General features: G+C 36.6%; 1 protein-coding gene across 1 annotated transcript in view; it reads left to right on the top strand.

Annotated features, from left to right (window-relative positions):
• Positions 1-24757, top strand: part of PRKAR2A (protein kinase, cAMP-dependent, regulatory, type II, alpha) — a 67577-nt gene that overhangs the window by 12416 nt on the left and 30404 nt on the right. Inside the window, exon 2 of the mRNA XM_009892538.1 lies at positions 17091-17126. Within this exon, the coding sequence (XP_009890840.1) occupies positions 17091-17126 (36 nt within the window). The remainder of the gene's footprint in view (positions 1-17090; positions 17127-24757) is intronic.

Raw genomic sequence — 24757 nt, 5'->3', positions numbered from 1 at the left:
TAATTTGTACATCCTAGAATGTGAGGAAGCAAGCAGTACCTTTAAAAATTTCTTTTAAATTAATATTTGTGATCTGTAGCATACTGGTAACTTTTCATTTAGCTGTTAAGCTTGATATTTCCTGACGACCTTTTGATACTAGCTATAACTGTATAGATAGATTAAATTCTAGGCTCAGTTTCTGATCTTTTAGTATCCTGCTGTTACTTTGGGCAAATAGAAACTGCGTTACTCTGTGTACTAACCTCTAAAAAAGAGCATAACTAACTATAAAGGAAGGGGGTAATTAGCCTTTGTAAATTATTGCTGAATTCTGAAAAGCTTGTTTTTCCACATTGAAAAAGTTTATTGTAAGAAAAATTGTATGAAACTTCTAAAATTTGATTCTTCTAGCTGGTTCTAAAATTAAGCTAAGGGAAATTATTGTATTGCACTACTAGATATTGTACTGAATATTAGCTTCTTTTTAAACATGCTATTTTTTCATTTAATAAACGAATATTAGAGTCCTGAGACAATTCTCTCAGTGTTGCAGAGTGCCATCTCCCCCTTTTGCTAATACTGAAGTTTAGTTGTACCCACTTATCTAAAATAGAACAATGGAGATCTCAGGGAAGAGGAGGAGACAACAGAGAACAAGCTCACTTCGAATTATTCACCAGTCAGTCATTAAAAAGCATTAATGTTTAACAAAGAGCAGTTGCTCATTATTCAAATGAAGACTCGAAGCGTAGCCAAGATGAGCTATGAATGTTTCTCACTGGCTTTAGTAACATTTTCAACTTCATGAATGATCATTCATATTTTTTTGTGAAAGAAGAGGGAGACAATGACAAATATAACTCTAACAAACGTACTGGTTCCTCTTTTAGAGGGATATTGTTCTTGTCACTGTAACAGTCCTTTAGATATGCTACGGTACTTGCATCTTTGTGATCCATTTCTGGCTTTGCATCAGTACTTCTTTGGTATGTATCAATTATTTGCTGTTTTTTGGTACACCAAGACTCTTTGATTCATATAGGTTTAGCTTTTTTTTCCCCTGAGATGCCATTAATTGCATGGCAAATGGTGTGTAGTCTTCTGCACTCTGCATTTTTAGTATCTTTATGCATCACTGTATGATTTGCACCAAGATACTAATTCTGCTAAAGGGTATGTGCTTAATGCAAAAGGACCTTTTTCTTTTGAAAGTACAGATCTGAAAAAGGGGCTATCAGGAGGAAACTCCAGAAATCTGTTGCACAGAACAAGCAACTGCTTTGTAGTCATTTGTGTTTTGTCTGTGAGGTTGTGAAAATTGCGGTGATCATGGCAGTGTTCTCTGTGTGCATTGATGGATAGGATAGCTAGAAGAGAGAGGAGATTTAGAAGAAAGCAAGTCTGTCTTACAGTTATTGTACTGCTAGGATTTGGCCAATGTTTTATAAATATACAATAAGTTGTGTGTAATAAAGCCCAGCATTGTATTAGTAGCAGTTTTGCTGCTTGCACTTTCCATACTGGGGCATTTCTTTTCTATGTAGAAATTGCAGATGATGAATAGTGGTAATTCTGCTCTGAGTATAGACTTGGAAATTCCCTTTAGGGGAGAAGACATCTCTAGGAACAGCCTACCTTCAAGGCATGTGGGAGGGACTGCAGGTATCCCTTCTGCAGCACTGCTTTTATAATAATTTAAAAACAACAAAAAAACCAAACCAACCTGTTTTTTATTTTTCTAAAAAAAATTAAGCCACTCTCTGTTCCCTCATTCTATTTCCTGTTAACCTTCTGAGCGTGTCTTGAAGAAGAGCTTTGCTTCTCCTCAGAAACGGTATACAGCCTGCGGGAACTCAGTTTCCAACTGGCATGATGTCAGGTTTCATTCTGAGGTCATCTTACAGACCTGAGTGCAGGTCTGGAACCCTGCACTCCTTTTTCAGTGTTGAAGTCCAAACCAAGACGGTCCATGATCAGGGGCCTTACAGCAAAATTGAGCAAGTTGTCACAAAATTTCTCTCTAAACTGTTGTGTGAACAAGGATTAGGGTTGCAAGTTGGAGATGAAGTGGTGATTTTGGTAAAAAGATGTTCTTCCATTGGTAACTGTTTCTGTCCTCTTGAATCTGAGTGGTATGCAGTGAAGGATTGCAAAGCTTAAAGTACCGCTTCTCTTGTTGCGGAGCATCCTAAAAACATGTATGGAGCCTGTGTGGGGAGTGAACTGTGTGTTTTTTAGATGAGGGTTGAGAAACTACTCTGTAGTTTTCCTATGTATTTTTAAATAATTTGTAGTGCCAAGTTCCTTGTTCTTGGTGATTGTATATTGACAGTGTTATAAAGCAGGATGTCACAATGGCCCTCCATTTCCATTTTGGGTCTTCCTCCCTTGGGACAGCATATTGTTTTCTGCTTCCGATTGAGAAAACTGTATTCCGTAGAAGAGATCTTAAGAAAATAAAAATACAAATATTTGTGTGGGATTTTTTCCTCTTGGGGCTCTAGTAAACACTGCCATTTCTGTGGCAGCACTTGTGCTAATCCTGATCATCCAGGAAGAATTGCTTCCTCAAGGACATGCATGTAAGGAACTGGTCCATCTCAGGTTGTCATGGATATGGGGAGTACCTCTCTATGAAAGACGTCTCATGGACGGCCCTGGAATGAAAATTCAAAGATGGTGGTGTTTCCTTTTTTTTTTAAAGTAATTGTTTTGAAACACTTTTTTTAACATTTAATATTATCAATGTTTCTGATTAAAATTCATAAGTACTTGTAAGAGTCAAAGCTTTCTCAGGGATAAGTTATGAAAGATGGCTCATTAAAATAGATTAACAGTCAGTCTTGTGTCTCTGACACCTTTAGGGGAAGTTGATGGAAGATTCCACAAGTGTTCTTGTTCTAAATAGCTAAAACTTAATACTGTTCAGAGTGGTGATGTTACTTTAAATACACCAGTTTCTCGAGCATATAGAAATGAAACATTGCTGGATGTAATTTGTATAATGATTTTAATTCTAATCTTGAGATTGTGTGGCTTTATGGTAAACAGCCATAAACTGGGCTTCAGTTTCTCTTGTATTCTGTATGAGCATCTCTTAGATGAAGTAATTTTAATTTCTTGCTGCTGGAAACGTTTAGTAAGTAAGTGTTGTGCTTTGTGTCTCTTTTTCATAACACTGTCAAATAATGTAACTTTATGATGTGTATTGGTTTTGCTAGTGGTTTTAACTTTTCATAGCTTTTACATGCAGACACTTAACTTTTCCCAGTTAAAAGATTTGCAATGTGTACCATTTGTTTTGAAGTAGTATGTAACAGGGACTGTGGGGAGCTTTATACTAGAAGTTCTGCTACTAAAAATCAGTCCATCTGAAAGCTGAACCATGTAGTACTTGCCACCTGCTGCACCTCACTTTGGTCAGGGAATTCTTTTTATTGTTCCTGGCATATTTATGTTAGGATGAATGCTAACTTGTGCCCTCTTGCAGGGACTTCAAACATTCATGAGCATGAAAGAGGATTTTCCCTGGTCTGGGGAGAACACACTGATTTTTTTTTTTTATTTTTTTTTTTTTTACAATTATCCCTTCTTAGGAAACAGGACAAATCTGTCTGTCTTCACCCTTCCTCTTTCCCCTAAATCCGGTTCCTGTGAAAGAGCACAGGATGCCATTACTGGAATTGTGTGTGTAGTTATCTGTCAAAATACTTTTCTACATGGAGATTATTCTTTTTACAGCTATATATTTTAAGTAAGCTTTGCTGAATGCTGACTTAATATTGTTAGAAGTGTAAATATGAAGGAAGAAAAGCTATGAAATAACATTTTTCTGAGATGTTATACAGAAGTTAATTTTGCTCATAATTTTGTTGTGTGTCACAACCTGAAGATTGCCCAGATAAGAAGTTTTAACTTTTCTAAATTTTAAAACATACATATTTGAAATCCACTCAAACTTACTTATACTTTGTTTTCTAAAAGAAACTGTTACAAATTGTATCTGAATGGAATTAAGATCCATTTGTGGATTATTGATTACTATAATTGTACTGGTAATGAAGTAGTACTTCATGTTGTATAGATGTAGAATCACAGAACTGCCAGAGAGGTTGCTAATACTTCTGCAGAATCCGTGGTACTCTTCTGTACCTTCTCTCTCATTGCTTTGTGCCCCCCCAGTCTGCTGGCTGTCATCCTTCCTCAGAGCTGAGGCTATGCTACCTGCTGTGGTGGTGTGCAAGGGCTAGGTGTGATTCACATTTTGTTGTCTCCGTAGTAAAGCATCAGACAAGAAAATTAACATGAATTGTGGAGTCAGTTGTGCTCATACAGAGGATCCTGCACCCTAGTGATGAGGGGAAGCAAGGTAGAAAACCTGGTGTCCAGTTGTGCTCATACAGAGGATCCTGCATGATGAGGATTCAGCACTGATTCTTAAGCTACCACTACAGGGTAAAACCCTGTTAATCCTGTGCACCTCTTCTTTCACTAGTGTATATAAATCTATGTATAGGACACAAGTTGTGGGTTGGTTTGGGGGTTTTTTTGTGTGTGTGTGGGTTGGCAACTGGAAAACCAGTAACTTCAGTTGCAAGTTTTTCTCCCCTTAAAAAAAACAGCCAAACAAACTAAACCCCAACAGCCCAAAATGTGTAAGGTGGGTCTGTCAAAATATAGAGTTATCTGCCTGGAAAAAGGATGTCTGAAACTAGAGGGTCCCTTAATGCATTTATCTGCAAATGACATTTACTTCTATTGGCCTTCTTGCCATTGGAACTTAAACTGGAAGCAAAGTATGAGTTTTAATGAGCTGTTAGAGTATCTTTATGGAATCACAGAATGGTTGAGGTTGGAAGGCACCTCTGGAGATTATCTTGTCTAACCCCTCTGGTTAAGCAGGGCTGCCTAGAGTGGTTGCCCAGGACCATGTCCAGACAGCTTTTAAGTATCCTGAAGGATGGACACTGCAGAACCTCTTTGGGCAGCATGTGCCAGTGCTTGGTCACCCTCACAGTAAAAAAAATGTTTCCTGATGTTGAGACAGACTCTCCTTTGTTTCACTTTGTGCCCATTGGCTCTTGTCCTGGCGTGGAACTGGACACAGTACTCCTCCAGGTGTGGCCTTTCCAAGGCTGAGGTAGAAGGGAAGGACCACCTCCCTCGACGTGCTGGTAACACTGCTCCGAATGCCTCCCAGGATAAGGATACCATTAACCTAGGGTGTCTTGCCTGGCATATACAAGTGTACTTATGGCCTGATTTAAATGTGGATGTGTGAGATTAGGCTCTGAATCAGCTTGAAGTGATGCTTGATACTGGTGTTTCTAATTGAAATTCCTCTTGTTCTTTTATACAGATCAAATCAGATGACAGCACAACCCATTCCAGCTTTGTCTTATGTAAAAACACGCTATGTTTCATCATCCAAATCAGTAATGACAGTAGGAATTGGTAATGACATGACCCAGCCAAAGAACTATGGGCTCTTATGTGCTTCCTGTTTTAGCTGTAGGATGCTATTCTTAAATCCTGCCTATGCACGATACCTGTACACAATCCTGAGCTCAGGTTGATCTGACAAGTGAAGCTATGTAACATCCATGCTGGGTATATAAACCACCATGCCCTGCCAGTGTCGCTGGTTGTTTCTGCTGAGCTTCAGATCTTCTCTTCTTCTGTATTTTTCATCTAAATTGCTCTCTTTTGTAGAACTAGTTCAGTTATAGTTGTTTCTTACTGTCTGTCACATGAGATACAGTACCTGACTGTGAGAGTGACTCCAATCTGGTTTATCCGAGACTGTAAATAGCTAAGAGGCAAAGGAAAAGCTGCTTATACTGCATCTCATCTGTAACTGCCCACGTTAATTCTTCCGTTCTGTTCTAGTGCAGACTTGAGCAGGCTGGCTGTATATCACTGATGAAAAGCTAAGACCAACCCTTCTCTCCTTTGCATTGAAACAGATTGAAAATGCTGCTACAATGAGTGGTCATTGATTGGCTTGTTGTGTGCTCAGATTTGGGACTGAAACCTTGGTCTGTCCTCTGATTTATTTTTTTTCTTTGTTGCCCTTCCACCATAAAGTGTTCTAAAATGGTGGTGGATGTGCAAGTACAGGCTTGAGACTGACCTGTAAGTGTGCCCTGAGCACAAACAGTTGCGTCTTCCACTTCTGTGTAATTCACTTATTTGTGTTGGAAGCTGTACTGAAGCTTAGCAGTATCCGTTAAGCCAATTAGCCTATCAGAGAAGGGCACTAGAGTTAGAACAGTTGGATCACGATGACTTTCTGTTCTTACGTTTCCTCTACTTGTGTAATTATTTTTGTGGCAAGATATCTATCTCTTAATGAGCTATGGTCTCGAAATTTCATTAGATTTTTGAAAAAGCGTTTGTTATGATACTACGGCAAAGATAGGGGAAGACAAATTCCTTAAGAAAATGTGTATTTCATGAAAAGCAAGTGTTGCTGTTCTAAGAGTTCCTGCATCCCTTTTACCTACTGATAGGATTTAAATAATTTGCAATGTGTATAAGATCAGTTTGACGGTATAACAACTAGTTGCTTGTATTGGACAGGTAACTGTAGCGTGTGTGTGTACACACGCACACACACATACACTTTTCTCTGTGTAAATTGCTGATCACTGCCCCTTTGTCAGAAACTTGCAGAAGAGTACCAGCTGAAAATACGTAGATGATTGGGCAAATGTAATTTTATGTTACCGTGGTTTGGTAAGGATTTGAAGCAAATGATGATGCTATTAACTTAGTGTTGTTTTTTTCTTAAAAAAAGGCAACTATATTGTTCAGTCTAGAATAGTGAGTCTGACATTGTAGGAAAGTGTCTTCAATTAACAGGTGTGCTCAGTGATTTAATTTTTATTCAGGTGCTCTTATGTGCTTAGCAATGCTCGAGTTTAAGATTTTTATAAATGCTTTGAGCTTCGCTACACAATTTCAGTTGCACTGAAGTTCAATTTTCTTTGTCTTCTTTTTGCGTACAAGTTAGATTTGCTTAAATATCTGTCGTAATGAAAGCTGTGAGTGTTCGGCTGTATCAGTTTATTTGCTCTCTAAAATTATGGCTGATTTTGCTTATAAGTAGTTTAAGGTGCTAGTAAACTATATTAGGTATGGATGGCATTGTAAAACTGTTTTATGGTAGTAAATATTTCATTTTTCAAGATACCTTTTATATCCTGATACAGCATTATTTAAAGACACTATCAGTCTCACTAGGACTTTATAATAAGCCTGCCAAGCAGCTGCCAAGTGCAGATAGCCAACATTTACATTCAGTGTTGTGTGATGGTAGCTGTGACATGATTCCAATTAAAAGCTTGGTTTGCACACTGCAGATGTCTTCTGAATATTAATGTGTACTACAGACAGAGCAGATGGATCTCTTTAAAATACAATGCAGTGAATGTAAAATTAAGGTTGGGTTTCTGGTAGAAGCTGAGAGGCAGTCAAAATTTTTCTTTTTTTCTTTTTCATTGCTAAACCACAATAATATCTGTGCAGTGTCATAATCTTCTTTACATACAGGAGGAAATCAACTCTTCATTATACATCCAAATAAAAATACAGCATTGTGCCTTATTGAAGTTACCTTAAATGCCAAATGTACCTAGAAAAGTATTAGGAATGCATGCAACATTTGCTATGCTTTAAATATGCCTCTGCCTAAAGGACAGATATGAGGCAACAGATAATAGTTGAAATGTAGGATGTCTATGAGTTATTTGAGGAGTTGTTCATTGACAAAGACTCTGTGAAAGTATATATAAGTGTGTGTATTTAAAGGGGATTTGAATATGTATGTGAGGTGTATAGGAAAAGTGCATCCTGCATAGGAGGGGTAGTATAAAACTGGGTAATGAAGAGGGTGACAAGAACATCAGTGGTGTGCTGCCACGTAGCGTGTTGCAAACGCAAAGTTACCTTTCAAAACACAGCAGCAATCCAGCTGTGCAAGTGTGTGGATTAATTACTTAAATGTTTACCCTGCTTCTATGGCAGTCCTTGAGATAAATGGAGTAAAGCCTTGGTAGTGGGAATATATTAAAAATCTTGGAAATAACAGGGTAAGTGTAGTATGGAAACAGAAAGTAGAAGGGTTTCTATGTGAGTGGGAGTTGTAACTTCCCTCTTTTCTGCTGCAGTTGTGTTACCCTCTCAGCAGAATGCAGGCGTGTGAGAAGGGAGCAAGCAGTTGAGTACAGGGGGAAGGTGTTATAGAAAAGACAGTGACAGGAGGGGTGAAATACGTAAATCCAGTACATTGCTAGTGTTTTTACCATAACTGTGCTGTGCTTGTCCCACCCTTTTTATACTTAATTTTACAATAGCTTATAATTGAGGCTGTGTAAACACTAAAGCCGGTGCCAGTGATAGTATTCTCTTCTTCATCCATGTTACTTTAATGAAGATTTTTCCCCCAGATTTACGTTTGCATTATGTTTGGCTGCTCTAGTTATATTACCTGGCTAGTATTTCTCTCGAAGTTACTGGCCTAGCTGTAAAGAAGAGGTTCCTGGCTTCCGCAAGAGCACTTATTACAGTGATACATGCATACTTTCAGAGAAGTTGGCTGTGTGCTATTCCTGAGGATAATACTAATTTCATAAGTTGTTTTTTTTTAAATCTAGACCACAACGAGACTGAGAGTAGAATAGCCCATGAGGTTTGGGAGAGGACAGCAGTGACCGGGTACTGTCAGAGTGAGGAAGAGCTGTGTCTGGACCTCACTCTAGCTGGTTTTGATGTTATCCCAGACCACAGTTGTGGGTGCCATTTCCATTATGGAGGAGTGTAGAAATTGCCTGGTGAATCTGACTTACCTGTCATGAGAGGCCCTCAGTGGGTTGTTGCTCTCGTTAAAGATTGCTTAGTAATATTTAATGCATTCAGTTGTTCAGGATAATAGTGTGACTTTTAATTAGGCTTGTGAAAATAGAAAAAACAAGTGATCTTGGCTGATTGCAGTGGCAGATCAGGAGGAGTCACTGAGACTATGCTTTTTGTGGAAGTGACTTAAGTATTTTAGACTAATACTTAGCAGTGGCTCTGTGCTGTAGTAGAATGAAATAAAATAATACATAATGAAATGTATAAAAATTTATCTCAGGTTTATGTGGTTTTTGTTTGTTTGTTTTTAGCTTTATTCACATTGCATTCATCTGTGTACTGTTCATTAATCTTTGGAAAGACGTTTCTGAAAGAGCCACAGTGGAAATCAAAATGGAGTAGCTTACCAGACATAGTTAAATAACAATTTTGTGACTCATTTAAAAATTATCTCCAGGGTTTCCAAGTATGTTTAGTGAAACTCATCTTTCTGAGTAAGCCAAAAGAGATTTAAATGTTGTTAATTTGTAACATAGAGCAATGACTTTGCACCTTATAACCACTCAAAGGATTAAAATCTGGCTCAAATCTTTAGTGTTTTATGTTTTAAAAGACAAAGATGTGAAGTTAAGTTTTCAAAGTGTCCTAGAAATCAAAGCCATAGTAAAAAATCAGTTGAAATGTGAAAGTGTTATGGTAGAAGAGCTATACTTGTCAGAGTCAAATGTTGCTTTAAACAGCACTTCTGAAGTTTCTACCAAAAAGATTTCAGACAAAATTTGCCTTCATTACATTTCAAAGATCTTAAATACCCTGAAGCATTAATCCTCCTGCCTAATATATCTGTGATTTCTGGTGGGATGGGAGTCTGGTAAATAAAGAGGTGAAGTTTTGAAGCAGGACTGGTAAGATAGAAGGGAAGTGTCAAGAGACTTGGAACAGTGTCCTTCCTTTGCCACTGCACCTAGACTTGAGAATGAGTTGTCCATTTTTCTTACTGATTAGGAAATGTCTCGTGGTTCCCTAGATAAGATGCAACTATATTTTCCTGTATGCAGCATTTATGTTAAGGAAATTCGCAATTATTTCTCCTTGATGTGATGTTTGTGTTACTCTGTAGTCTCATACTCATCTTTGAACCTTTCTGGCTTTTTCATTGTCAGAGAATCCCTATGAAAGTCACTTCCAAATATGTTCAGGATCTTTACTTTTTATCACCTAGTTAATGTTGGCTTTGTAAGCCTGACGTCATTCTGGCTCTTGAAACTTTTGTGATATTACTAATGTGGCTCCTTTGCTTCCCTATCTCTGAAATGCCTTCCTCTTTAAGCTTGCTCCTAAAGTCCAAGCAAATTTCCCTTTTTCACTTATTTTGTCTCGCTTTGCTGTACCCTCCAGCATTTTGCTTCTTCTGACAATACTTTGAAGATTTGTCATCTGCTTCTTAACTCTCCTACTTCTTTGCAGCATGCTTCCTTTTCTGTGCAGTGTATAATTTTGTCTTTCTAATCCTGAAAAAAATCCCAAGTCTTTCATTTCAGTCCCTGACAATCTCTGCTGTAGTATCAGCATACAGTTTTATCTTTAATCACTGTGAAATGTGTTCTTTCGGCTGAGATTGTACCTTAGCACTGGGAATTTGTCTAATTTCATGTCTATAAAGCAAGTGCATGCCTTGTTGCTCTCTCTTTGATCTTCGTAGTATAGATTACTCTCATAAAAAATCAACACCAAAAAAAAGTGCTGTGTTTGGCTAGGTCTCTGAAACATGTCAGCAAGAAATAGGAGAGGGCTCCGTGGGTCATGCCATTGCAATGTCAGATAATATGGAGTGCTGCTTGATAGGTATTCATTCTCCTGTACTTAGGCTTCAGTCGGGCTGTATTAACTCCTGAATTCTGAGAGCAGGGTTCGTTGCATAACAGGGTCACAGTCCTTTTTGGTACTGAATTAATATCTGCTGAGAAACATAATCAAAATAGTACCATGCACGCCTTGAAATTCAGTTGTGGAATGAGAATATTGAAATAGTGATACGTTTTCCTAAAGTGTCTTTAATTAAAACAAACAAAAAACTCTTAACATATTGGTCAAGAAGTGCTGTTATAAGGGTACCCCAAGGGTAAGCAGAGTGTACCCCAAATTTCTTTCGAGTTAAGTAAAGATTTATCTTTCTTGAATTTATCAGCTGTTTAAAGTCCGTTCATTCCAGAGTGCATATTAATTTTTCTTCTGTCTTAAAAAAGCGCCAACCCAAAATAGCACAACAGCTTTAATAACTTTGTAAACCATCTTTTTGTAACTGACATAGATGCCTTGCTTCTTGACTCAACTTTTTCCTTCAGAAGTAGTTATTACATTCTGTCTACCAGAGGGGTTCTAAAATCTCTGAAAGCAGGGATCAGGGGGTCCTTTAAGATGAAGCTTCCAGACAGTGTTTTTCCATTTTGTGTCAGTAATTTTTAAATCCAAATAAAAAAATCAATTAAATTGGAGACCAGGATGTGTTGCTACTTTGTTTTTATATTTTATTATCTCTTGCTACTGATGAGAGCTATTTTTAAATACTGGGAATGAAAAGGTGTCTGTGCCTCTTATTACTTCTCCTGTAGCAGAGAGGAAAACAGTGTTTAATATTAATATAATTTTTGTTGCTGTTTTCCAACTTAATGGATGTAAGTCTCTTACAGAAAAGTGTGTGTGTACACAGGCAATTCTGGACCGTGGTTTCCATTTTTCTGCCTTTTTTTTAATTTTTAATGTTCCATGGTCCCTCAGTTTGTCCTCTGAAAGAACTTGCTTCCTCCCTAGTGTTCCCTGACCTTTTGTCTTCCTCCGAATATCTGGCATGCTTCAATTGACACCATCAGAATCTCTCCTGCCTGTCTCTAACCAGGTTCTGAGTTTCCATCCTCTTCTGGGGGAAAGGAAATGGAAGGAAAAAAAGATTTGTACCTGTAAAACTCTTGTCCATTTCTGTCTGTTTTGCTTTTCTAAAAGAAACATTGACATGTGGACTGTTAGGTTCCAGAACTGCCTCTGAAAAAATTGTCATAGTTTGTAGCACACTCACACTCCCCACCTTGTCAAGCAGAGATCTGGAAGGGGTTAGTGGAATTTGTCAGTGTCCAGCAAGGATACCCTGAAGAAAATCATGGATATGCATCTATTATATTAGTAATAGTCACAGGGAATACCATTATTTTAGTTGTTGAAAAACAAGTTCAGATTTGTATTTATTGAAGTGTGATTGCGTATCTGATGATGAAAGTCTTGTTTCTGCTATAGCATTACTTTTTAATTACTAGAAATCCTAAAAAGGTGATACTTGAATCTTTAAATTTTCTCACAGTTGCAATGGTTCATATTCAAGTCCATTAACATCTTGGTGTGTAGAAAAACAGTTTGACAGCTGTAGTCTAGCACTTCCTTATCGTAACTTGATATAACATTCCATAGAGACAGTCACGCCTCAGATTTATACTCCACTCTGCTTCTGGTATTTCAGCTTTAGTAGTTTATAGTGTCAACTCACATGTTGTTTGGATAATCTTAATTGACATTTTAAATAAGAACAATTTACATTGTTTCTCTTTTTTTCTCTGTTCACATAGGATGATATTGTGCCATGATTCGATGGGAAAGGACTCTAGAAGTCACTGATTTCTGCTAATTTGTTTTAATAAAGCTGGTGTTTTATGCCTATGCTCTATGAACTCTGACTACAATACTACTGAATTTATACAACCTATTATAAACTTTACTCCATCTTTCATCAGGAAACCTTCAAAAAATTGAGTTGATTAGTGTGTTGCATGAAAGATATGTATTAAATTTTTGTATGTACAATAGCTTAACTTAGTCTGCTGCTGTAAATTGTATCCAGTATGAGAAACAATGGGCATGGGGGGATATTTTTCCCCCAGTTATAATTAGGGTGTGTTCACAGGTCCTAGTAAAAAGCAGAGTGCTTGTGGAGGAAGAGAAATAAAGTTTTTGAGGTATTCAGTACAGAGTGGTAACATCTAGTACTCTAAGCTCATGCCTGGAATGCCAGTTCTTCATTTGTCCCTGAATTTTTCCGGTGACCCTGAACTGATCTTTTGAGTTTTATTTATCCTTTCTGTAAGAATTTAATGTTCTTAGTATGTGTAAGAAGAGGATAGCAATAGCTAGGAGAAAGATTATTGCAATTTTTCACTTCATTTCAAGCTTTAGTGTCTTCTGTAACTGTACAATGCTTATAAGCAGTATAGAGAAATAACTTACATTATTATGGTAGTAATGTAACTTTTTAAAAGCTTGCTGGTGTGTTTTACCAGTCGCTTTTCAATACACTGACAAAGAAGTGATCCCACGCACTGTAGGAAAAGCATTCTTTTAGATCTCATTTGTAAAGTTGGAGAATAATTTTACTGTCACTTGTTTGGCTTAAATACTTTAATTGTTGGTTTGGTTTTGAAAGCAGGGGTAAAAAAAGTAATGTCTGTGCCCTTTTTCTTTTATATACTTTTTCACCTGTGGGGATGAGTGAAGTTAAGTGATACTGACATAAAATTGATAACTATTTATTTAATAAGTATTTGATTTAAACTAGAGAAATGACTGGTCCTAGAAATTGCAATTGTAAATAAAAAAGAATCCTACAGCCAGAAATCTGTAATTTTTTTCAGTCTGAAACAGCCCCTGTTAAGTGTTCCTATCTAGTGCTTAATTCCGACTGTGCCTCAGGACAGTATGGAAAATACGCACGTGTTCAGCAGACATTTCTGGCTTTTCTTAAACAGTGGAATAGGATCACTATCCTCAGTCAGTTCTGGCAAAACTTGCCAACCTGATCTGCCTTTCCACTGCTGGCGTCACTTGCCTTTGGCTGCCAGGGAGGAAATTGGGCTGTTTTGGTCTCTTCTGGTACAATGGTTTAATTTACCTCAGTTTCTGTTGTGTTTACCCAATTACTGGGTCTTGGCTCCCATGAGCCAAGTAAAAGCAGGGACTGTGCCAAAGGTCTGAGACATTTTGAGCTTGAATATTGCTGCATCTGAGGTTTTGACATAATGGAGAGTTTGCAATACAATAATTTCTCAGTGAAATCTTTTAATCTCGTTATAATTTCTGCAGTTGACATATAACTTACCTGAGACATGGCCCATTGGTGTGCAGGAAGACAATTCTAAATGTGAGTACAAAAGTTGTTTCCTGTTTCAAAGCAGCGATTTCTTTATATTGATGAAGATACCAGCTCTCCTGAGTGGTACCAGGTTGGTGTGCTGGATGCACTGTGAAGTTGTTGTTACAGTGTAGGCAGAGGTGTGCTGTAATGGCTCTGCTGGTGGAAGAGGTTACTGTTAGTGTATCTATCACTATTGCTTTCAATTAGACGCCCTTTAGTGTTCACTCTAGGAAGTAGGCTGGGTTAACCATAAATGTATTATTCCCTTCCGCCCCATCTAATTTTTTGGAATCTGTCCACAGACTGTTGTAGGTGTAGGTGGGACCTTCTTGAGTTGTTTTCTCAGCAGTCCTCGATGCCAGGCTTTTCTCCGTGTAACTCTAATGACAAAATGCAAGGATGCCATAGGAGTGGCTATACTGTCTGTGCAATACTGAAAATAGTCGTAAACAGTGAGAGCTTTTCATTGGTAAGCCAGAACAAAAGAAAATGCTAATCCTCTGTAGTAGGAAATGTCAGATTTTATCTCTTTAGCATAAAAATAGTCATCTTCTGACAACATATAAAAGTGAACCTGAAATTTTATACATGTTAAAACTGTCACTGGTGTAAGAAAAGCAAACTATCATTTTAATCTTAAAAGCTTTGTGGAGGCAGAATAATAGTGCTCTTGTAACTGTCCTTAAAAGGTTATGTTTTTTTTTCTTGTTTTTAACACTGTGGAAAACTTGATGCTGTTTTGATGACACTGAACTCTGCTATGGGATAAAATAATCAAGATTCTGAAAGAAGCCATAGTCTTTGAAAAGCAGATTTTTTCCTATGGTACCCAAAGTATGTCAGAGTTTTCAGTAGTTTATTAGTTCTGTTCAAAGATGTTAAAATGTTCTTCTTAAATATGAGTAAGAAATGGGTCTAGTGGTCAAAAGGTGGAGAAAGTCTGTGTGTGCAAGACAGTTCCTGAAATAAAATCATGTATTTACTAATGGTGTTGATTAAAAGTATCTGAATCTGTATATGAGACCAGTTAATCATTGAATTCAAACTGTTATGACCTAGATGAGATGCTTTTACTGCAAAGTTATGTTTTGAATTTAGTATTTCTGTTGTAATCATAGAATTGTTTTGGTTGGAATAGACCTTTAAGATCATCAGATCCACTTTGTAGCGGGAGCAGAACCGATTGGTTTTGGTCCCTTTTGTTCTTCAGTGTCTTAGAATTGGTAGGCATTTGCCTGTGTCTCTTGATAAGTAGTAGTGAGTTTTACTGTTTCTTAAGGTCCACATTTGACTCCCAACTTTGAGTAGTTACTCAGTTAAACTAGCTCAATAAACTAGAGATAAGACTAAATGTACTGTTGCAGGGCAATTAAAGTCTAGAGCAGCATTCTGTCACCACTGGTGGTGCACATGGAACAGTTAAGAACAGGGCAGACTGTGTGGACATTTTCAGTTCAGGGAGCTGCATGAGTGTGTTGTTTGTTTAATAAACCAGAATGGATCTCTGTTCCAAATGCCTGTCTCCCCTTAAGGTGATACAAACTTCTTGCATCCTTGATGTCCTTTGACAAGTGAAATATATGGTGCCCTTATTTGCAGGAAGGGTTGTTCCTGTCAAAAATTGCTTAAAGGTTTGAAGAGAAAGTTTCTTGATTTCTCAGGTTAATAATTCAGTGTTTTGAACCTCTTCAAGATTGACGCATGAAATACTGCGTCGATGTTATTTTCATAAGGGTTGTGCCATTTTATAGAAGTTTAGGTCTCGATCTAAATTGTAAAATCCAAAATAATCTTGCTTTTAATCCTTAGCTTCTTGTTAAGCTGAATATTGTCTCCTTGTTGATCGATTTGGCTGAAAACTATGGAGTTAACTTGATTAATTCCCCCCCCTTCTTTCTTCTGATTTCCTTTATCATTACAAAAGAGATCTCATTTTTTTCTGGTATTATTCTCAGTTAATGTGTTTCAATATAGATGCAGGGTGGTGGTAAATGCTAAAAAGAAGCTGAGTTCTTGGGTATTTGCTTAAGAAAGCATTGTTCTTCATATTCTGGTGGTGCTGAGATACTCAAAAGTTTTTAACTTCTAAGAAATGATGGGATTGTTAACATTTCGGTAGCATGTGTTTAATAAATCTGGCTCTGATGCACATGCTTTGATGTGGTATAAAGGCTCATCTAATTCTTAAATGTTTACGGAATGGAATAGAAAGGTCACTGGTTGTATCAGGAAAAATGCAATTATCAGTTGAGGGGAAGAGGAATGGGAAAGCATGAAGCATTCGGAATAAAATTACTTTTGTTGTTAGTGGTGAAAGGGAGCATGGTGTTTTGGTTTTGTTCTGGGTGATGTTTTACAGGTTGATTGTTTTTTGTGTTGAGGCTGAAGCAACTCACAAAGACAGTAACTTGAATACAGTGAAAGGCGGAAAGAATATTGTTCACTGAACATTGGCTTAATGTCAAAATCTGTGTGAATAGTGAAAGTCAGGAATTTCATCCCAAATTAATGATAAAGTTTAAATACCTTGTATACCTAACAGCAGAAACAAAGAAGCAATGAAACAATGGATCTTCCATCTCAGAGTTTTTCAATTTAAATATATGCCCTTATGGAAAATGGCCTTGGTCAAAGATAGATGAGTTGAGTCAGTACAGGAGTATAGAATGGCTTAGTTAACAAGTTCCATCAGCTTTTGATCCATATTAATTAGCTGTACTTAACTTAAAGTGCTTGAATGTTTTGTAATAATCCTAAGTAAAGTGGGCTGTAAATTGATGATAGGTCAAGATTGGGTAACCTCTGTAGAGGCATATATTTTCAGAATTGGGTAAAAAAACCCCAAAACTGCTTAGCCTTCATCTTAGCATGTAATGACCTTCTGGAATATCAAATTTTAACTTTGAATAAGCACTTAGGGGCTGGCAAGTAAGTGGATGAAAGCTTTATATTGAAGCTTTTTTAAAAAAATAGATTTGTATGGGATTTGTGTAGTAAAAATAACATGATTATTCAAGATGATGACTTTGAATTTGTAATAATAAATAGCATTTGTAATGTTGATTTGTTTATTTTGCAGCTCCAGTTGTTAACCGATACAACAGAAGAGTATCAGGTATGATTTCCTTTAAAGAATTTATTGTTTCTGAAATAGTTTTGAATTGTGTATTTGACTAAACACATGACATGAGAGATGACCTTATTCTTCATGCTGCCTTATTTCTCATACTTCTTGCAGTATTTTTTTTTCTTTCTTTTAATAATGAGAATTGTTTCTTAATTCACTGTAGAAACCAATGGGCAACCGTTGAGAGTAGTTTAGGAAACAGTTCTGTGGTTATCACAGACTACTAAAGCAACTTCGGCAGTAGTAAGGATTCTGTCCAGAAAAACTTCCTAGAAATGTTATGCAACATAGTAATTATGGCAAAGGTTTGCTTTGCAGTGAATTGAAAAAGTGGCAGCTTCTTTCTGCTGGAACACATCTCCTAATCTCCCATGTTGTGAAGAATTTTATCTCTGGTTAGAATACAGAAATATGGGAGTGGAGGGTGTCCCCTGTTTGTGTTGTTTTAGCCCCTTGTCTTGTGCAACTGATACTTAAAATTGTAGTGTTGTAGTACTTAAAATTTGTGGCTGTTCATTTGTTCTGGAGATGCAGATGATACTTTTTGTTTGTTTTCTACCTTAATCAATATTAAATGTTTTAATAAGTAGCTGTTATTCCAAACAAATTATTTTTGAAGTTGTTTTTGAACCATATCGCAGGCACAAAATGTTATATATAGATGAAAAAGTATTGTATTATTTTTTTCATTCAAGATGCAGTGTGGATTAGCTTTCATAGGTTACTTTTTTTCCTTCAAATATTTAATTGTAACATTTAGCTGGTCTAGAAAGTAATTTTGGTTCTGATTTAAAATATGTCTTTGTAAAAATGCCAACATGTTCAGCGTTTTCTCTCTAGTTTTCAGTTTAAGTCTACTCAGTTTGTAACTTGTGTATATTATCTGACATGTTCTTTAGTATGATAGTTATGGTGAGGCACTGTTGATAATATATATATGGTATAAATATGAGATAAATATATATTCAGTTTTATGTGCAAAATGTCCTTATACCCATGCAGTTCAATTGCTTTACTACTAGTTGCTTGGGTATGATTAAGGGTATTTATGCATATACTTATAAGTAATTGTGAGTATAATGAGAACTTCATAACTCGTAAAAATTGACAGTGCTGGTAGTTTTGGTATATGATTACAGGAGAAATTTAGGCAAAACAAAGCTAAAGCTGTCTTGAATGATGGAGTTTGATACTCTGATAGTAAATTTTGGAAGTCGTACATTGTTGGTATCTTAATCTGAAGAGTCCTAAGGCATTTTAATTTCTCTGCTAATTAAACTAATCCATCCTGGAACCTGCTGACAGAGTAAAACCTTACGAATGAGAAGTGATTACATCTCAGATTTAATTTTAAATAAAGGCTAAAGTATTCCTGAAGCTAAAAAGTTAAACCTTAATCAGAGAGTAGTTGTAATCTTTTTGAATCTTCAATGCTGGAATATAATATTGGTGCTCTTATAGTACTGAGCTACGCTTAGTTAAACAACAGGTTCCTTCATTGAAGGGGTCTAAAGGTTAATGTGAACAACTAGACAGCAAATATAAAATTGAATTGCTAACTTACTCAATTAGATTAAGGAGGACTGTTTAGATCCTTAATAACACTGCTGCTCCAGGAAGAGCTAGAATAATTTAGAGTTTACAGTACCTGTTAGAATTCTCATGGAGACAAACATTAATAGAATATGTATATTTTACTACTGTGTGTTAAATACTTTCACAAAAAAAGTGTTTTCTCCACTTTTTATATATATACTGTACAGGTCATGATCAGTGCTGAACTTGTTAAAATGTGAAAGAGATGCATACAGCATCCATGCATATGCATGGAGGCTCCATTTTCCTTCTCTGGGCCAGAAAAGTACAGAAACCTACTGGTTTGGGGTGTGTATTTGTGCTTGGTTAGGTTTTCTGCACTCTGCCTGCTGTGTTTGTCAAGTTGCCCAAATAGGAACAAGACTGGTAGGGTTCTCCTAGATTGTTGAAGTCAGCCCCTTGCTATCACAAGCAAACACATTTTATAATCCTTTGCCTAAAATGAATGACTGATTTGTTGGTTTTGGTGCTCTGAATTTGATTTGATTTCTTTGTTAGATGTATTAGGTTTTAAAAAAACTTTTTAATTCTGCAATTTTTATAGGTTTTCTTTTTTTCTTTATAAAACAAATCAACATTGCATTATGGATTACTCAGTGTAGTATTGAAATGTATCTGTTTTTAACTAATTAAGTGAAGCAGAACAAACCATGGAGAAGAAAAGCCGACACACAATTTTTTTGTAATTGCATTTAGTGTATTCTTTTCTGGTCTCCTATTCAGAAGAACTTCCTGCTAGTCCGTGTTGAGCATTGTCAGTCCTACCAGCTATTGTCATGTTTCCAGTGCCGTGTTGTGTTTTTGTAAGGGAAATAAAGAGCAGACCTAAATTGTTTGCTGGTATCAAGATTTACATGCACAAAATTGTAGTTTTATAGTACTCTGGAAGAACAAAATAGGAGAATAATATAAAGCCCAACTGTGCATGTTGAAGAAAAGACTTAAAATTCAAGCAAGAATGAAAGATAGAAAAAAAATAATTCTAATTAAAGGAAGAGATAATAAAGTAATTGTCTACATTATACATACAGTTTAGGACAGGCTAATAATCGTTCTGGTAAACGATTCAACTGCTTATATGTTCTTGGAGACTGACAATTGTTTATGACCCTCTCTTACACATAGCAGTTACAGAGTATCTTTTAAACTGCTTTATTAATGTCCTCAATATTAAATTTGGAGTGTTTACTCCTGGTCAGTTGAGATTGGCTGCCTAAAGATAACAGGATGATCATGATTTCCTTGGTGCACTAACGCAAATTCTGAGGACATAGAAAAAAACCTTTTGTAATGATTATTGAATTTTTATTTAGGTGTTTATTTTTAGTTAGAAACATCTAAACCTGAGGCTCTTGACTGTACTGGAAAATATTGCTTTAATGATTGTAAATATTTAGCTGTCATTCTTTAAGTCTTGCTTAAAATATGAGTTTTCTGACACATGGCAAGAATTGGTCAGGAAGTTTATTTTTGTGCTTTTTGAAAACTTGGAGCACATTAGTTTACTTCTAGCTTATGCAGTACCTCAGTAAAATACTTCAACAAATCAGGACTTAAGAAATCTTCTTGACAAATGGTAATCTATTAGAAAGATCAAGCTGACCTTGTACATTAAAGCATATCTTTTTTTACATGCTTTTTGTCCAGAAGAACAAATTTTATTTCTACATTTCTCAAATCATTGTCCAAAAATGATGATACTGCCTTCATACCCCATAAGTAGCACATTCTCACATACTACTCCATCTTTCTCACCCTGTAGTACTGAGAACATGGGAATTCATTCTGCTCACTTATGCTCCCCATTTCTGCAACATTTGCTGCTTATTCATTTCCTAGGCTGATGTGTTCCCTGAGGGGGAGGGACAGTGTTGGCTTGCTTGGTGTTAAACTCTTCCAGGCAGTTCTACAGCCATAAAGGCTCTGCAGGGAATCCCATTTGCTTCTTGCCCAGAGAAACATGGCTTTGTGTGCTGGTCAGAGATCCAGCCAGCAAAGCAGGGGTCTGTGGGTGGGATAGTGAGAAACTCCATAGACTGTGTAGGAGGGTCATCCTGGAAAAGGGGGACTTATCTAATCATGTTCATGGAATTATTTATAGAAGTGCAGAGTGGTAAAGTAGTGTTCTCATGAAGAGAAACAGCCTTTTCCAGGAAATGCTAGGAGGGAGGAAGAGAAATGAGAGCTTGATGTTCCCCTAGAAATTTATCTAATTAATAGATTACTTGTGTATAGCATGTTTGGCCATGTAAGATGTTGAGGTTCCGTGGCGTGTGCACAAACCCCAAGCATTGTGTCAGTCAGTTCTAATTTGTATACAAGCTGGTGGATAACTTGATTAAAATAATCCTCTGTTGGCAAAATCATAAGCTATCCCCGTGTAGAAATTAAAAAGAAAAAAAACCCAACCACCTAACCACCCCCTAATTTTAAAATCTCCTGGCTATAGGATGCCATAGACTAAGGTGCCGTGGGCAATGTCAGTGCTAATTACCCAGTAGAACAGCCTCTTGCTGCTTCTATAAGTGAATTAGCAATGTCTGAGCCTCCTGCTAGTGTAACTCATGTTACAGGGCTTGCTGACTTACTCTGCCCAGGCTTGGTTTGGGTGGCCTGGAAACCATACAGATTCCTTCCTCCCAAGAGTTGGACTGTGTTGAAATTCATGCTTGCTTGATTACGTTTCTTGATCTGCCTCCAAACATAGGGGCTCCTGACAAACTTTATTTTGTTAGTCACTTACTTTTCTATAGTGAAAGAAACTGCAGAGAATATGAGTGAGTATCTCAGCCCTTGGTTAGTGACTACAGGGTGCAGGGAGGTAGGAGAAATCAGTGATACGTCCTTTCTCAAAGCTATTTCAAAACTGGAGGGAAGAGAGCATTGATATTTGTCCCACTATAACAACCGATACGTAACATTGAGGAGAATTTTGCTCCTGGCAGTATATGAATGAAAGTTAATTGTGGTTTTGGAACGAAGAGTGTGTGTGACACCTACTACCATCTCACTTGGGCATAGGTTCTCCTCTTTTAGTTTTAGCATGTTTTGGAAAAGTAAAGTTTTTCTTGCTAGATTTCTGTGTTGCCATTTCTAGACACCTTTGATTCATTCCACAGAACACCCACTCTCCAGCAGACTTGCTGACTTCTTCATGGGATAGAAAAAAGTCTGACAAAATATGACACCCATACCATACATGTGTGGCAGAAGGTTTTAATCCTTTTTCTCCAATTATTTCTGTTTATCTGAGTGACCTGGTATAATTTATCTCTTGCTTGTGCCTGTACTGCCTCCTCAATCTTCTTCTGGCCTCTGTGGGATAGGGATGGGATTACAGTTTTCATATTGAACAACTATGTAAGCAGGATAATTGAATTATATAATCCAGGGAAACAATATATGCTAGTTACTTCCCTAATATTTTTATACCAGCAAAGTAACATGACTGTCAGGATCTGTGACTGGTTTCATGTTAATATAAAAAGTAACTGAATGAACAAGGCTTGCTTCAGTTACTCCCTTTGGTGGGGCAGCTTTCAGTAGAAACTTGGTGAAGTGAGAAGGATCAGATCTGCTGTCCCTGGAATCAGGTGCTAAGCCCTCTCCTAAGATATAATTGCTGAATAGACGTTTACATATGTAGAGGATAATTTTGTTTGAATGTTACTGAATCCTGTTTTCCTGTCTGTAGTGAACATTAACATTGTTGGGGGGACACTGACCTTTAACAAATGTTGGGTTTGGAATCAGTGTTTTTGATGTTTCTCTTCTCTCTAGCAGTCTTGCCCGTCTTCATGTAACACTTTAACATGCTATTTTTAGAGGGTGTAGGTATAGAATTTTGTATTTGAACAATGTGTAAAACAATGTTCCCTGGCAGTTTCTGGCTTTTTCTTTCCTCATAAGATAACCTTCCATAAGAGGCCTGTATGACCGTTGGTTCTTCAAACTCACTGGTGGTTCTCTGTTTTGAGAATGGGGGACTCTATCTTGAACTCTTCATTCTTCTGGCTCCTACGAAAGATTAGCAATCATCTCAAAAAGTAGATATGTGGTATAAGTCTGATATCTCTCTGGGCTTTCTAGTGAGATACAGCATTTTCTTCACACCCTGGCAAGTTGAGATGTCAGAATGTGATAATATTACACATAGTAAAATCTTTCTAGTAGCTCTTAGACTTTTAAAATGACAGCTTTAAAAGGAGTCATCTTCTAAGAAAGCTTTTATATTAATTATTGCGGTGCAATGTTTTAGTATTTGTTAAAGAATACTGTTTTGGGATCCTGTTAAATTAGGACATCTAAATAGTAGCAATGCAGCAAGAGGCAACACTTATTTTGGGAGGTTGTTTTGAGTATTTTCTGTTGCAGTATACTATCTGCTGCTTTAGTGATAAGATCTCATAACTTCAAATCATCAAGGAAGGAAGACTGAATGACTAACTTTCTGCCATTCTCTTTGCTTTCTACTTGCCATGCTACCTGATTATCAGAGGATGACTCGAAAATCATGATCTGGTATCTTCTCCTGCATCTATTTAATGAATTTCTGTATTGATTATTCACTGTCTTACAAAACCGATAGCATAATAATTTCTGCTGAAAGGTTTTCAGGCAGATGATAAATTGTAAGAGACTTTTGAGTTCAAAAATTCACATTTTTACGAATGGCACAAACAGCTTTCCTATTTCAACAACCTGATGCTTCTATAATTTTTTGCTAGCCCTAATGATTGCAAAACTGATATCATAACTAGAGTGAAAATAATTCATTTTGAAAAATGTTGATATGAGCAAAAGCCAAGTGTGTGGGTTGACAGATGAAAGTGGTGATAAATTGTGTGGGTGCTCTCCTGTAAGAAAGTGCCTGAATCATTATTCGTTATAAAAAAAAAAAAAGCTTGTTTTCTCTGTTTGCAATATTGGGACTTATTTAAAAAATCTTGGCATGTAATTGGCATTCAGTGAATAATGAAAAGCTTATTTTTGGAAATTAACAGTCGTGACTTCACAATTACTTGGATTTCACACTGTTGTGAATAATTTTGCTTGTAATTGCTAGATTTTTTTATGACAAAAAGAGAAATAGAACACTCAATGAGCATCCTAATTTAAACTTCAGTTAAAACTCACGTCAGTACAATACCTGGTCAGAAGAGATCTGATCCAATCTACTTAGTGCGAATATAAGTCCTACAGGGGAGTAGAATTCATTGTTTTCCTCTTTTTATTTATTCTTTCTAAGTAATTGTTCATGCTTATAGTGTTACAAAATGATTAAAACTTGTTCATCTGAAGTCAAATATTTTAACTCATATTAGTTCTTCAAATTAATCGCGAGAATAAGGTATAGCTATGCACATTTATTTAGCAAGTAATGCAGTAAGGACCAGTTTTTCAAAAGTATTCAGAGGCAAAAGGTGCAGGTGATTAACTTCCATTAATTCTTTTACATTAAAGATCTTAAAAAAACCTGCATAAATGTTACTCCATATCTTTAGATATATAAATACTTTTGAAAATATAAGCCTTCAGCTGATTTTTTTTTTTTTAATTTCGTTCTCTCACTTTTTGATGGGTTGGAATTTAATTTTCTTTTTTTGAGGTGAGATGGAAAAGAGGTGAATTGCTTCCACACACCCTCCTTTTTTGTTTTGAACCCAAGCTGGTTTTTAACATGTGAAAATATTCCCACATGGTTTGTTGTGCACAAGAAACTGAAAGCAAACAAACTGGAGGAGATCTCAAAATGCATGTCACAATACAGGCTAAAAAGGCCGTTTTATACTTAGTGCAAAACATGGTGCTACGATGTGTGTATGTGGAGTGACCTCAGGAGTTAGATGCGCTTTGTGTTTTTCTTGTTTCTTTTTCAATATAAAGTTTTAGATAAAGTCATACATATTATATTCTTATACCGATTAATACACTTGTGGCAAGTTTAGGTTGCTATAACTTCAGATTAAATGTGAAATGGATTGAATAGTCCATGTAGACCAGAAAAGTTTAAACATACCTGA

Source organism: Charadrius vociferus, unplaced genomic scaffold, assembly GCF_000708025.1.
Source record: "Charadrius vociferus isolate BGI_N301 unplaced genomic scaffold, ASM70802v2 scaffold119, whole genome shotgun sequence".
Classification (NCBI taxonomy): domain Eukaryota; kingdom Metazoa; phylum Chordata; class Aves; order Charadriiformes; family Charadriidae; genus Charadrius; species Charadrius vociferus.
Note: the sequence above shows the minus strand (reverse complement) of the source record. Positions and strands in the feature narration are given on the sequence as shown.